This window comes from Prunus dulcis, chromosome 1, assembly GCF_902201215.1.
Source record: "Prunus dulcis chromosome 1, ALMONDv2, whole genome shotgun sequence".
Lineage (NCBI taxonomy): Eukaryota > Viridiplantae > Streptophyta > Magnoliopsida > Rosales > Rosaceae > Prunus > Prunus dulcis.
In genome coordinates, this window is record NC_047650.1 from 33,328,793 (window position 1) to 33,344,061 (window position 15,269).

The 15,269-nt window shown below is 40.3% G+C and overlaps 4 protein-coding genes across 5 annotated transcripts; 3 read left to right on the forward strand and 1 right to left on the reverse strand.

The window, feature by feature from the left end:
* Positions 1 to 4,263: 4,263 nt before the first annotated feature.
* LOC117621521 lies at positions 4,264 to 6,926 on the forward strand. Of its 2 annotated transcripts, none has more exons than XM_034352056.1 (5): positions 4,264 to 4,698; positions 5,130 to 5,244; positions 5,366 to 6,001; positions 6,096 to 6,276; positions 6,431 to 6,926. In XM_034352056.1, the coding sequence occupies exons 1-5, from the start codon at positions 4,622 to 4,624 to the stop codon at positions 6,454 to 6,456; spliced, it is 1,035 nt and encodes a 344-aa protein (XP_034207947.1). In that variant the 5' UTR covers positions 4,264 to 4,621; the 3' UTR covers positions 6,457 to 6,926. The 2 variants fall into 2 exon arrangements, with proteins under 2 accessions (XP_034207947.1, XP_034207956.1); XM_034352065.1 differs by having other exon boundaries at positions 4,327 to 4,698; positions 5,130 to 5,240.
* LOC117621529 (protein TRIGALACTOSYLDIACYLGLYCEROL 5, chloroplastic) lies at positions 6,860 to 9,997 on the reverse strand. Its single transcript, XM_034352079.1, has 4 exons — positions 8,817 to 9,997; positions 8,684 to 8,728; positions 7,368 to 7,400; positions 6,860 to 7,258 (listed from the first exon to the last, which is right to left on the reverse strand). Exons 1-4 carry the CDS (start codon positions 8,854 to 8,856, stop codon positions 7,092 to 7,094), a joined length of 285 nt encoding a protein of 94 aa, XP_034207970.1. The 5' UTR covers positions 8,857 to 9,997; the 3' UTR covers positions 6,860 to 7,091.
* Positions 9,284 to 9,993, forward strand: LOC117618468 (3-oxo-Delta(4,5)-steroid 5-beta-reductase-like). Its single transcript, XM_034348028.1, has 3 exons — positions 9,284 to 9,313; positions 9,477 to 9,533; positions 9,604 to 9,993. The coding sequence occupies exons 1-3, from the start codon at positions 9,284 to 9,286 to the stop codon at positions 9,991 to 9,993; spliced, it is 477 nt and encodes a 158-aa protein (XP_034203919.1).
* Positions 9,998 to 10,556: 559 nt separating the features above from the next.
* On the forward strand, positions 10,557 to 15,107 carry LOC117618478. Its single transcript, XM_034348038.1, has 4 exons — positions 10,557 to 10,843; positions 10,930 to 12,063; positions 12,184 to 12,194; positions 13,772 to 15,107. Exons 1-4 carry the CDS (start codon positions 10,805 to 10,807, stop codon positions 14,931 to 14,933), a joined length of 2,346 nt encoding a protein of 781 aa, XP_034203929.1. The 5' UTR covers positions 10,557 to 10,804; the 3' UTR covers positions 14,934 to 15,107.
* The last annotated feature ends 162 nt before the right edge of the window (positions 15,108 to 15,269 follow it).

Here is a 15,269-nt window from a genome sequence, read left to right on the forward strand (position 1 = left end):
CAACATGGATAACATTGTTTTGTTATTCCCGACCAATAATGTTATATCACATGAAAGTATTATCATGCGTGTCATAGTATTATTAGTCGAGAGTAGTAAAATAATGATATCCCCGTTTCATAAAAATCTCTCTCAATACATGCACAACTGCAAGGAAATTAGTAGCTAAAAGATTTCCTTTTTTGGTAGCAGTTGACCATTGTCAAAGAAATCAAATTTGTACTTTTCAGATGCAATTCACATTTTGATTGGAATAACACTCAATTATGTTACTATGTTTTTTTTTTGCTATCACACTCTTATATATATATATATATATATATATATTGAATAATACTAGTCTTACCACATTTTTTATACCACAATTTTATACCACATGATGTGGTAGCTGATATGTACATACCACATCATGTAAAATATTAGTTTCTGTTTTTTCTAATTTTATTTATTAAAATACACTTCATTCATTTAATTGATGTAACATATGATATGTGTAAGAACCCAAAACAAAATATCAAAAAGAAAGAAAATATCTAAAAAGGTAAGGAAAATATCTTTTAGCGAAATGACCAAATTGCCCTCGCATATTTTAATGGGGGAAAATTTGGCTTTTTAATCGGGAAAGAATTTGGGAATTTCGCTTACGCCATTGCGTAGAGCGCGGCGAAATGAGTTCATAGACACGTAGTGGACCCGAATCGGAGCCGTAACGAAGAAGTTATGGTCTAAAAACCGCGAGGGGCAAAATGGTAATTTGGTCAAAAAGTCAGATATTTATATCCCTCTCTCTCCTCTCCCCCGTCAGCTCTCTCTCTCCTCCCGCAGCTGCCCTCGCCCGCGACCTTCCTCCCTTCCCGACGTCGCACCGGCCGCCTCGCTTGGAGTTGATCTCCGAGACCGGTGCCAAACAAACCAGCACACGACGGCCGACGTTTCCTTACCCACCTCCGCCGCTGCCGTGGTCGGAATCGGCCGGAATCGGCCATGGAAGTCGACGGTTCGTCCGAATGCCATCCGAACTTCCAGCCGCTCGATCTCCTCCGTTTCTCAACCAAATCAGTCGAGTGAGGTATGGATTTTCATCTATTTTTCGTGCTCTATCTGCTGGTTGGCTGGGTTTAGATCAATTCGATCTCTAGATCACTCGATTTTCGACTTGAAGTTTGGCCGAAACTTTGGCCGCTCGAAACTAGCATTTCCAGTCACTTTTTGGGGGTAGTCCAAGAACAAAAGTGACTCCAAATGGGGTGTTTTACCTAGGGTAGGAGTTTGGAGTCTCGGTTCCACGATTTTTCGGCACACCCGAATCCCTTTAGACACCCGATCTGCCCTGCGCGTGTGGCGGCGCGTGGGCCAGGGTGGTGGTACGGCTCTGGCCAGTTTTGAGGTCCTCGTGTCGCCACGAGCGCGTGAGATTTCGCGGATCTCGATTCGGAGTCCGTTTGAGCCCCGAACGGATTTTCCATATCGCACGATCCGTGGGTACAGTATCGTGTAGTTGTTGGATCGGGCTGAATTTTGGATATGTCGGTCTACGTGATTTCAGGATCGCGTAGGATTCGACGGATTGCGAATCGGAGTCCCGGATACTCCGGAATCGCGAACCCTGGGGTTAGGGTTAGGGTTTTAAGCGATAATGCGATTTTGGCCAATCCGACCGTCCGATTCGGACCAATTTCGCAGAACTTGGTTCCCGCCCCATGAGAAACCCTCCGGGAAGCTCAGATTGGCCATTAGAGACCGTGGATCCATGGGGTCCCGGATCGGCCGATCGGGCAGCTCATCGCTTATCAAGGTTCTGGGTCTCTTGAGGCCAGCCTAACTAATTAAAAAGCTGAGGCGGGCATAGGAATAACTGGAATAAGTTTTGTATTTCTAGGAGCCGGGGGCAGGATGTTTAGTTGAATTTCGTTTTATTCAGCAGTTTATTAATTTAATTTTTCGGGGTAATCAGGTACCAGGAGCCCGACAGGATTTTAAAAGGAGACCTCCGAGGGGTCGAAGTAGCTCGGACCATCTGTGAGTGGACCTTCTTTCATAATTCAGATTTCATAAATGAATTGATGTGCTTTTATATGAATTGATGTGCTTTTATATAAAATAGATTTTATAAATGATTTTATATAAATGAGTTTTATAAATGAGTTTATTTGAGTAAGTTTCTTCATTCAGTCTTTGAGTAAGTTTTAATATGATTTTGAATATGATCAGTACAGTAATAATTCTATAAGTCGGTGCTGCTTATTTACCAGTTACAGAAACAGAGTTTGAGTTTTGAATCAGTTGAGACCGCAGCACGACTTGAGTTTTTTAGTTGTGATTCAGATTTTTCTAAAGGACTTTATTTTTAAACCACCTCGTACCCGTTTTTCTTTATGGTGATTACCCAGAGTCGGACCGATGTCTACGGACATCCAGTCTGATTATAGTTCAGTCAGTGCACTTGACTTTGCCTCACGAGTTTCGGGGACGCTCGGACCGTGAGTGCCAGGATTTGCGGCTCGGCAGATTTGGTATCCCGAGACCTGCCAGGATTGCGGCTCGGCTGACTCTGTGTCCCCGAGACCTGCCAGGATTGCGGATCAGGCTGACTACGGTCCCCTGCATCCTGCCAGAGCGACTCGAGCTGACTTGGTGTCATCGGGGAATCTGCCGGCGGGACAGGCTGATCATAGTCCCCTGATTTCGCCAGTTTGCGGCTCGGGTAAGCCTGTGTGACGCCCGAGACCTGCCAGGGAATTGACGGAAATGACAGGGGTACAAACTGGTGGTATTTCAAAGGATTTTGAGTTTCTTTTATTTAACTATGGTTTTCAGTTATTTTAAGCCAGTTTTTCTGATTTTTCAAGTATAGATACCTTTATATTCGTTCAATTATGAAAGATCTGAGTACAGAGTTTTTATACGCGTTGGATTTCAGTACTTTTATGAAAGCTTTGAATTCAGTGGTTTGTATGAAACTTTCAAGTTTGAATATGACTGATATAGAATGCCTTGAATTGACTACGCGTGATATAATAAGTAAGTATTCAGTTTTTATTTAGCTAAATTTATTTTACCATGGGGGATATTATGTTTATGAGAATTGTTTTGAAGAACATTATTGTTGCTTTGGTCCACTCACATTTTCAACCTGTTTTTCGCCCCCAGGCCGTAGAAGTACGCGGGATCCACCACCGGGCCAATCATAGTTTCTGCGCCAAGGTAAAGTTTTGCAAAAGATCCTTGCAACCTTGAAAACCCTAGAAAATGCTCTGATATCATGTTGAACATAAGGAATTGAGGTTGGAATCTGTTTGTTGACTTAGTCTGGCTGTTGGTAGGGTTTCTGAGATTATTTGACAGGTGAAAATTTTGGGATAAATCAAAAAAATACAGGGGAGGTTCTGCCGAATTTTCGGCAGAAATCTAAGGAAATTTAAAGAGAAATTGAAGTCAGAAGGGTAAGAAGGTCATTTGTGCCCGACATTTGTCAGGTGTCGGACACGCACAGGACTTGGCTCGAATTTCAAAGTGGAAATTGGGTCGGGTCCTGTCAATATGGATATGTCACATCATGTGGTATAAAAGTGTGGGATAATAATATGGTAAATGTAGCATTACTCTATAATTTTTTAATGTCATATGTTATATATTCATATGTTATAATATGAATTAATAACGGATTTATATTATAAAGTGTAATATTAATAAAGACACATTATAATGTATTGATGACAAGTGTGACGATTACATTAAAAAATTTATCAAAACACACAAAATCCATTGCAATAGAATGGAATGAAGCCACTTCAGTTAGCTATAATATTAGGTCACTAAATTTGATCCTTAAAACATGTGTCGATCTATTACTTATTATAAAAAAAAATGAAGTTTCAATTTAAACTAAAAATTAGATTAAAAAATGCCATCTTATAAAGTAAATAAAACAACATTAAATATTAAAAATGTATTCATTATAAAGAAACTTTTATTCATAAAAAAAACATGAGCACAAATAGTTCCAAAGAAGTCAAGAAGATTGTTGGCAACAAAAGGAAAAAGCCAAGAAAAATACTTAAATCAACCTAATCATAATCATCATGCTTAATTTAAAGCCTTCGAGAGAGTTGCCAATGTCATAATCATAATTCCAAGGCTATTATAGTCAATGGATCACAATAACTCACGCGGTGGCGGATCAGCGTCACCATCTCAATCGACCAATTTTGACCACGCTCCAAACTCGAATGTCACCCATTGACGGTGGAAACGACGTCGTTTAGGAACTCACTTATTTGCGGAGTTTCCGAAAAAAACAAATAAAGCTTTAAAACGTTAGTTTTATATTCGCACCAATTTCAAGCTCCTCTCTCTCTCTCTCTCCCCCCCCCAAACCTTCTTTTTCCTGGAATTGCAGTTGCTTCATTGAAATAACGGAATCTCTCCTCAACCCATTGATCTTTTTAACGTCTTTATCTATTTTGCATTTGTATTTTCTTCCACTGTCAATGTTGTGCCCAAGTTCATCTGGAAATTGAACGTGTTTTGAGCTAGGGTTCATTTCTTGTCTGAAACAAAACAAGATTGTTGTTAATTTGTGAGTACATTCAAGTTTACGAATCGTGGGGGTGATTTATTAATGGCGTCAAGTTTTGATCGGTGGGAGAAAGATCCATTTTTCTCGGCGGCCGAAGAAGTTCAAGAATCCGCAGACAGGTAGCATTTCTAATTGTCCATTTATGTCTTCTTTAGGGCTTCATTTTTAATCTTTTCATTTTCCCAATAAATTTTGAATTTTTCTTTGTTTTATTGCAACCTTGGTTTACATCTTGGATTTGGTAGCTTCCAGCTAATTTAAATCAACTTCCAGCGTTAGGAAGCTTTCAGCAGATTCGTTTTTTGCCCCAATGAATCCAAAATTCCTTTCTTTTTTCCCTGCATTTCCTCAACATTTGCAATTTGTGCACGTGCTCATTGAGTTAATTGTGTTTATCTGCAATCTGTATGCTGGGAAAGACGAAATTAGGGTTTTTCTATATGCACTTATTTTTCGCGATGAAAGGTGCATTGAATGCTGGGAATGATATTCAGTTTGGTTTTGGTTGCTGTCATTGATTTGTTAATTTAATGTTTATGTGGTTTTGAAGGATGGAATCTACATATAGAACATGGATTCATGCCAAGAAAGACACTTCCAGTATGTGGGATCCCGAGGAACTTCACAGGGATCTCCGTACAACCCTTGGAACTACCAAATGGCAGGTCCTCTTCTCTCTCTCTTGGCTATTGGTGTGGACATTTAGGCAGAGCAAACCTTATTAATTGGTGTTATGCCCATATTAGTGTAGTGAATAATTGATTAAATTCTGTGTTGGCAATGCAGTTAGAGGAGTTTGCGCGAGCCGTCAGGTCAAGTTATGCTAGAAGCTCATGTGAAGATGCAAGAGACAGGCACCATGAATTCATTGTTGCCATTGAGGACCAGATTTCCAAAATTGAAATCTCATTACAGGAGGTTGCCCTTTCTGAAGGCAAGGCTTCTCAGCCTTGGGTGCGTTTGGATGAAGGGGAGTGCAATGAGCTTGCATTTTTTCTTTCCGGACCATCTGCATCTAAAGAGAGAGTTATTGCTTTGAGTAATGACAGGGATAGTGAAAACCTACGAGTGACAGATAAAGAATCGGCACCAGGCTGTTCGAAGAATTCATGTGGTTCAGCCGAGTGGGGTTCCCAGAAGACTAGGGAGGAGAAGCCACATGGGCATAGGAGGACAGCTAGTGCTAGTGCTGACATTGGTGTTTGGAAGATTGCAGTTTTTGACGATGCATACTTACCAAGTTCTTCTGCGATGATGGTTGAGCAACCTGTACGAAAGATTCCCAGTTTCTCTGGGTTTATTAGTTCCATGGAAACCGCATCAAAGTTGAAGTGGTCAAAGAATGGGTTTAGGAAGTGGAAGGCAGTGGACCGTCATGAAGATGCTGATGCTGCATTGTTGCCATCTTCTCAGTTGTCTGGGGTATGCATGCTTTAGTCCTTCGATTTAATTTACTACTGGAACTTTATATTTATTGTTGTGTTACTAATGATTAAAATTCTGGTTTTCCATTTAGGGCATCAATGCTTGTTATGAAAAAAGTAAGAGTTGTTTGGATAGTTGCGACGACTGTTATGATAAACCATTGTATGGCTGGTACGGAGCTATTCAGAGACAACTTCAAAGGTCTCAGTACTACGTGCAATATAGTTGGCCTGCTCGTGTAGCTTTTTGGATTGCTCTTGTTTGCTTGATTGGTAAGCTTCTCTGTTTTGTTTGCTAATTCATCTATTAAGTGCATATTCTTAATAATTTTTATGTGAAATACAACAGAATCTTTCTTTTCTGTCATTTCCCTTTAAGTAACTGATATCTTTGTATTCATGAGTTTGCTCTTTTCGTTCCTTGCAGTTTTAATTGCATTGCGTGCTATCTGAGCCGTGGCCCTTCCCTTGTCCACAGTTTTTGGTACCTCATGACAGCGCGAAGAGAGAGTCAAGCTGTCAATTGTTGGACATAGATGTTGAATATTGTGTTCAAAAGATTACAATATTATTTTCACACATTGTTGAAGCGTCTAGCGGTGAACACAACCTACAACCTTCAGAGAATTTCCCTTTTGTTTTGTTTTTCAATTTCGACATCCTTGAAGGAGGGTAAATTCTGTTGTATTATAGAACAAAAATTTCAGATAAGCTGGAACGGGGTTGTAAGCTGAAAGATATTGCTAATGCATCCTGTAATATAATTTTTTTTTTTTTATAATGTACTGGTACCATTTGTGTAGTATATAAAAATTTAGATTTCTTATCCTTGCTTTTCAATCTGACCAAAAAACAGTTGTGGAAGGTAGCAGAAATATTCTGCCTATGTATTTTAAACGGTAAATAAATTTTCATTTCGATCCTCAATGGTTGTACAAATTCTCTCGAAATATATTCTAGAAACTCGAATGAAGGACGGACTACATACATCAAAACAATCTCCACCTTTCTCTACACTGCATACATCCGAAATGCTTTAAATACACACAAGTTTATTCTCTTGGACCACATTGTGCTGAAACTGAAAGCTACCGTGAAGCACGGCTGTCCTGGTGGTTTTTCTGTAAAGCAAAACCATCATGATCCTTCTTGCCGAAGTCTACGCCCTGGAATGTGACCCCAGATGAATGATACTGACTACCAAAGGCGGTGCCAAATCCCCATCCAAGACCTAGACCAACCCCACAACCTCCACCTTAGAAAACAAAATGCTACGTTAATGATATACGCACCATGGTGTACTTGAATGCATTCCGAAAACATAAACTAAAAATTCCAGTTGGACTAAAAGGGAAAGGGTATACCTACACCAAGACCCAAGAAATTCAACGGTGTGCCTGTAGCAAAAACAAAATTGTAAATTAGCAAACAAGGGCTATATACATTGCAGCAGGACGAATAACAAAGGTATTAAGAAAATAAGTTTATATGCACAAGCACACGAATTACTTAATGTGATAATCCAATGTCCCCACAAATAATATGTATAGTAATATCATAAGTTAATTGATGCTTAAATGCAGCCTCAATCTTTTAGAAACTTAAACCAGTTCAATACTTTCCATTGAATATGATAAAGTAATTAGAGAAGCAATTAGTTGGTCCAAACGCATGACAGCATTCACAAGAAACCTAAATTTTGGCCAAGCAGGAAAACCATGGCATTTTTGCACTGGTGGGGCAAAGAAAGAAAAATAGAGGGTGGCGGGGGGGTCGGAGTGGGAGATCTTGTTTCCAGTTGCAAAAAACATGTCTAAGCACACCAAACTCTTCCGGCATACCCTCCTGGTACACATACATTAAGTTGTAAGTTGTAACCAAGCATTAATATATAAAAATGATGAGAAGGGACGCACAATGGGCCATCAGTTGATCATCTAACTACTTTTGAGGTTCCTAAACAGGGTTAGCCTGTCTTCAATTGAGATATTGACACTGTTGAACTTTCTAACTCTGGTCCAACAAGAATAACCGATTCCTACTATTCCTTTAAGTAGAGGATGAACCTAAGGAAAGATGAGATCATAAGACCCAGGCATATCACAACTTTCCATTCCTTAAAGATAGGACAGAGAACCCAACCCGTTCTATCTACCAATAAGTAACCACAAGAACACAAGATTCACCAAGATGATAAGGTGATCCTGATAAGATAACTATAAACCACTGGTGAGTGATAGAGGGATGATTTAACATACTTCTCATTCTATTTTTTTCAATACACCTAATATGTTTAATGGGTTTGCAATAGACATAACCACTTTGAAACCATTTGGCTTGTAGCTGCCCAATCTGCAGCTAAGATGATATGTTGTAACATTCTTTCATTGCACAATCTAAAGAAACGCCTAATGAATCTAAAACCCTGCAATGAAATTGGGCACCGAACTGTGTGTGAATCTTCTGAATAACTATGACTGCTCCGAATTTTAGCTACATGAAAATTTGAAGTGTTGAATGGACCGAAAATAGGCAATAATAATTTATTCCTTCCTGATCAGATAAGCCCCAGTGTGAAACTAGCCAATTGTTTAAAGTTTAAATAATTTCAGGCAAATAAAACATGAAATCAACAGGAAAGTGAAAGCGAGAAAAAATTAATAGAGGCGGAGGAACAAACCTCCGAAACCCCATCCAACGCCAAACCCGCAGCCAACACCGAATCCTAAAGAAAAACGACTGAGTTTGTCATAATAAGCTCACGGGATACATAAAAATCAGAACCCACAAAACAAAGCTTTTTGAAATCATACCAAATCCAACGCCAGCTCCATTGAAGTTGGTAAGCACCATTGCAGCTACCTACAACGACTGGAGTGCTGTGTGCTCTTCAGTTCAATCTCCCTTCTTCTTCTTTATTTTTTTTCTTTCTTTTTGTTTTTGGGTAAAAACTAAAAAGTCTCTCTCCCCTCATCTTTATCTGAACTTGGGAAATAGCCGTGGCCCATGGGCAAGCCGTCCAGTGTCTCCCAACTAGGCCCATTGCTAGGCTTGGGCCACCACTCAAAGAAAACTTGATATTATTACAGATTTGAAGGACAGCCGCCTGCAAACCCTAAACTAGTAAAGAATGCAATTGCATGATTATTTAATAAATATTGTAGATTTGCATGATTCGCATAACGTGTTATTTAACTAGAACTATTTTTTCAGGCAAAGATATCATATGACAAAGGATCCAACCAAATTAATCCCATTTTATATTCCATCAAGCAAACACATGTCATGGGTGACGCTGGCGGCTGCTGCTGTAAATTTTTAAACTTGAAACAGAAGAGCAAAGCCTCCACTCCAAAATGAGCTGGTGGTGGGCTGGAGCTATTGGCGCTGCCAAGGCAAAACCTTTTACCCACTTAATTACTTCTTCTTTTTAAAATCTTATTAACTGCGATTAACATTAATTTCTTTTGCAGAAAAAGCATGAGTATGATGATCATGAAGCGCCAAGAAGCTTCAAAAGCGTGGGATTGGTGATTGGCGTGACCGGCCTAGTGGGCAACAGCGTTGCCGAAATCCTCCCCCTCCATGACACGCCCTTAGGTCCCTGGAAGGTCTACGGGGTCGCACGCCGTCCACGCCCAGATTGGAGCGTTGACCACCCCGTTGAATACATCCAATGCGACATCTCCGACCCAATTGGCGGAGGAATTTGAGATTGAGGAGTACGGGTTTGATGAGGGGTTTAGCTTGGTGGAGATGATGAGGGACAAAGGTGGAGTGTGGGAAGAGATTGTGGGGGAAAATCAGCTGCGACACGCAAAGTTGGAGGAGGTGGGGCTGTGGGAGGTTGTGGAGGTTGTATTGGGTGGGGGAGCTCAGTTGTCTAGCATGAACAAGAATAAAGAGCACGGGTTTTGCGGGTTTAGAAACTCCAGGAATTCCTTTGTTTATTGGATTGATAAAATGAAAGCTCACAAGATTGTGCCATGATTGAATTCATAGTGTTGTATTTTAATTGGAAATGTTTGGTTGCTGTGTGATTATGACTTGTAAGTTTAATGTTGGTATGACTTTTTGGTGTAAAGATGTGAATATGGACATGTTGATTGAGTTTGTATCACCTTATCAAAATGAGTAATGCTACACTTATCATATTTTTATACAATATAATATAACATATCCACATTATATGTCACGTCAATTAAATCAATAAAATATATTCTAATAAAAAAATAATATTAGAATAAATTATAAAAAATAAAAAAAAAATTTTTAATTAATTTAATTATTCATCTCAACTGCCATATAAGATATAGAAATATAATATATAAATATAATAAGAATAGCATTATTCTATGAGAATATAATATTTGGCATCATCAAGATATATCTTCTTTTTTTTATCTTTTTTTTTTTTTGGTTGAAACCTATAATTGAGCTATTTTGGTCAACAATTATATTACATAAGGTGATAATGATAAAGGCTCCAGATCAGCGGGTAATACTAATGACATGGCAGAATTATATTCATCCTGCGCGAAAAGACGCTTTTACCCAAATTCCCAGTGGGTAGTAGATGAGCTCGTATCCAAGCACACTCGAGAATGTGGTAGAATATTCAGCTATTTTTTGTGAAATTTGATTAACAATTTAAGAGACTGACAGGTGTACTCAGATTCAATCTCAGCTTATCTACTGGTCTTCTCCGCCCTCCCAATCCTAACTCTGAACTCCCAATTTCTCCAATCAATTTCCCTCCTCTTCATTTCTTCTTTCTTCTCTCCCAACTCTACCCAAAATCATGAGCTGGTGGTGGGCTGGAGCTGTTGGCGCTGCCAAGGCAATTTTCTAATTAGATTCACATAAATCACTCCCCTTTCTTTTTCTTTTTCTGCGTAATTAACATTTTATTCCTGAATTTTGCAGAAAAAATTTGACGAAGACGAAGCACCGCGAAGCCCCGAGAGCGTAGGTCTCGTGATCGGCGTCACCGGCATAGTCGGCAACAGCCTCGCCGAAATCCTCCCGATCTCCGACACCCCCGGAGGTCCATGGAAGGTCTACGGTGTCGCACGCCGTCCCCGCCCGAACTGGAACGCCGACCACCCCGTCGAGTACATCCAGTGCGACATCTCCGATGCCGACGACGCCAAGGCCAAGCTCTCTCCGTTATCCGACGTCACCCACATCTTCTACGTGACCTGGACCAACCGATCCACAGAGGCCGAGAACTGCGAGGCTAACGGCGCTATGTTCCGCAACGTCTTGAATTCCGTCATCCCAAACGCACCCAATCTCCGGCACGTGTGCCTCCAGACCGGGGCCAAGCACTACGTTGGGCCGTTCGAGGCGTTCGGGAAGATCCAGTCCCACGAGCCGCCCTTCACGGAGGACCTGCCCCGATTGGACTACCCGAATTTCTACTACACCATAGAAGATTTGTTGTTTGCTGAGGTGGAGAAGAAGGAGGACTTGACTTGGTCCGTCCACCGACCCGATGCGATTTTCGGTTTCTCTCCGTACAGCATGATGAACATCGTCGGCACGCTCTGCGTGTACGCCGCCATCTGCAAGCACGAGAGAGTGCCGTTAAAGTTCCCGGGAAGCAAAGCGGCGTGGAACTGCTACTCGGTGGCTTCGGATGCGGATCTGATAGCGGAGCAGCACATATGGGCGGCGGTGGACCCGTATGCCAAAAACGAAGCGTTTAACATAAACAATGGGGATGTGTTTAAGTGGAAGCATTTCTGGAAGGTGTTGGCTGAGCAGTTTGGGATTGAGGAGTATGGGATTGATGAGGAGGAGGGGGCGAAGCTGAGCTTGGTGGAGCTGATGAAGGGGAAGGAGAGAGTGTGGGAGGAGATAGTGAAGGAGAATCAGCTGCAGCCCACAAGGTTGGAGGAGGTTGGGGTGTGGTGGTTTGTGGATGTTTGGTTGGGTGGGGAGGGATTGTTGTGTAGTATGAACAAGAGCAAGGAGCATGGGTTTGTGGGTTTTAGAAACTCCAGGAATTCATTTGTCACTTGGATTGATAAAATGAAGGCTTTCAAGATTGTGCCTTGATCTTGAATTGAGGTTTGGGGATGTTGTGATGGTTTTTTTTTTTTTTGGGTCTGGAAAATATGTTTGTTGTGGTTTGCTTGTTCCTGTTCTACATGAATTCTAAAATAATCGTAGCAGGTCGAGAGCAGGTACCACAGTGGTGGCCTACCCCTTCCCCTGCTTGACACCTAGGTTTAGGTGTCAAAACCCCAAGGGGTTTCTTTCCTCCTATTGTAACCCCCAAAAAAAAAAAAAAATTTATTCGTAGCAGAAACTTGTGCTTGTTTTTGAAGTACCAGCGATTAATGTACAACGTGCAAGTGATGGTGGATGGAATGTGACATATTTTCTGCTTTAAACAGCAACCATTTCTACCAAAGTATATTACAAATATTTGCAGGGCAAAAAAGCATTTCAGCTGAGCCATGTCTTTACTTTTAACTAAATTATGAAAATGCTAAATTATGAATCTTTAAGCTTTCATCTTTTCAATACAGGAAATGAATGGCTTTGAAATTCCTAAATCCCAAAGTAATCATGCTCCCTCCTTGCTTTAGTAATATTTAATCATGATCCTTCCGTACTGACTGATTTGGTTTGGTTGTAACATTATGAAGCTGGTCAAATCAAATCATAATTATCGTAATTATCAATTTGGATTGGTTTTGACTATAAAAAGTTTATTAAAAATTAAACGGTTTAAAATTCGGACTGTATATGATTTGAGTTTGATTTGATTTGATTTGATTTTGAGTTTTTATAAATAAGCCTCAATCAAATCATACAGTTTTTATGTATATTTATTATTTATATTATTTTTATATGTATAATATTCTAATTTGATAATAACAATATATGAATATTTGAACTGAGTTATATAAGTAATTGAAATCTGAAGTTTTAAGGCGTGCAAAGCTTTACGATGGTTTTATATTCTAGAAAATGATTTAAGTATGGAGTAAATTGTGAATTTGTTGATTGTAATTGGATTAACAATATTGAAAAATGCAAAGAGAAAGAGAATTAGGCTTATGTCCAAATCGACCGAACCAAACCATCTTAAATTGGTTTGGTTTCATTTATGGTTTGGTTTTCTTCATGACTTTTGTCAAAATCAAACTAAACTAAATAGTTATATTGTAATTAATTCGACCTTAATTTTTAGGTGAAACCGATCCAATTCAGACCATATTCACCCCTACTGGTGCATCATCCACAAAGATGAAGTCATACTCTTGGAATTACGATAATACCCATGGCCCAATAATTGGTCCGAATTTTAAGGCCCATGGTCATATACTGAGAAATCCATCAACTTGGCCTGGGAACATGAGATTTATTACCTCTAAATTTCATGTTTTTTACTACACAGAATTTCTATATTTTTATTTTTTTTATCTAAATATAGGAATTGGTTCATATCAATTTAGAAATTCTGAATTTTGTTAAAATCTCAAATTATTTTCCTCATCCAAAAGCACTTAAAGTAAATTGACGAAATTGCTCTCCAAGAAATATTAAGTTAACGGAAACTTTAATGAAATTAAATGTAGGTAGTGAATTGCAACACTAAAAGTTAAGGAGATATTTATGTAAATTTCCCAACAAAAAAAAATATATAAAAAAGTATGTGGCAACGGACGTTCCACTCGCCTGCTCTATTTAATATCTTCGTTCTCTTTTCTCCTCCACTTAAGTGTGTTTCAATTTCAAAATCATTTTAATTAATGATGAACTTTAAATTGCAGAGGAAACATGAAGAAGATCATGAGGCACCACATACCCCGAAGAGCGTGGGGCTGGTCATCGGTGTAACGGGCACAGTGGGCAACAGCCTAGCTCGAATCCTCCCACAATCAGACACACCCGGCGGTCCATGGAAGGTCTACGGAGTCGCACGCCGTCCTCGCCCGCATTGGAACAGCGACTACCCCATGGAGTACATCCAATGCGACATCTCGGACCCAAACGACACCGTATCCAAGCTCTCCAGATTAACTGACGTCACCCACATCTTTTATGTCACTTGGGCCAGCCGATCCACGGAGCCCCAAAACTGCGAGGCAAACGCCGCCATGATCCGCAACGTGCTACGTGTCGTCATCATGAACGCGCCAAACCTCTGCCACGTGTGTTTGCAGACAGGGACCAGACACTACTTCGGACCCTACGAGTCGCTCGGCAAAGTGGAGCCCCAGGAGCCGCCTTGTTTGGAGGATCTGCCACGACTGAACGCCCCGAACTTCTACTACGCCCTGGAGGACGTGTTGTTTGAAGAGGTGGGGAAGAAAGAGGATTTGAATATTACATGGTCGGTGCATCGACCCGGTTCTATTTTCGGCTTTTCGCCGTACAGCTTGGTCAACATTGTAGCCATGCTGAGTGTGTACGCTTCTATATGTAAGCATGAAAAGAAACCGTTGAGATTTCCTGGAAGCGAAGCGGCCTGGAATTGTTACTCGGACGTTTCGGATGCGGATTTGATCGCGGAGCAGCAGATATGGGCGGCGGTTGACCCGAATGCGAAAAACGAAGCGTTTAATGTGAACAATGGGGATGTTTTTAAGTGGAAGCAGTTTTGGACGGTGTTGGCTGAGCAGTTTGAGATTGAGGAGTACGGGTTTGATGAGGAGGGTGGGGGGTTTAGTTTGTTGGAGATGATGAAGGAGAAGGAGGGTGTGTGGGAGGAGATAGTGAGGGAGAACCAGCTGGAGCCCACAAAGTTGGAGGAGATAGGGTGGTGGCTGCTGGATTTGTTTTTCAGTGGGGAAGGTCTCATGACTAGCATGAATAAGAGTAAAGAGCATGGGTTTTTGGGGTTCAGAAACTCCAGGAAATCCTTTGTTTCATGGATTGATAAAAACAAAGCTTTCAAGATTGTGCCTTGAGAGATGGTCTCAAAATTGGGAAAGTGTGTGTTGCTGTTGACTGGTTCTGGTTTTCTTGTTTTGCAGAAAATAAAGACTTATGTTTCATCTTTATCTTTAGACTTGTTTGTAAATTTGGAAAATTATATAATACTATCGCGCAAATTTGTAATAAAACTTTGTGTTTTCTTGAGTGGGATTACGAAGTTAGAACCCTACATGCCATGGCACGTGTACGCGTTTTGTTAACATTATTTTGTTCTTCTTTTAATTGCTTAGCATGGCCAGTAAATTCTTTAGATTGGGAGTAGGATTTGTTTATTAACTAATTTGAAACATTCAGATCTTATTTTTACA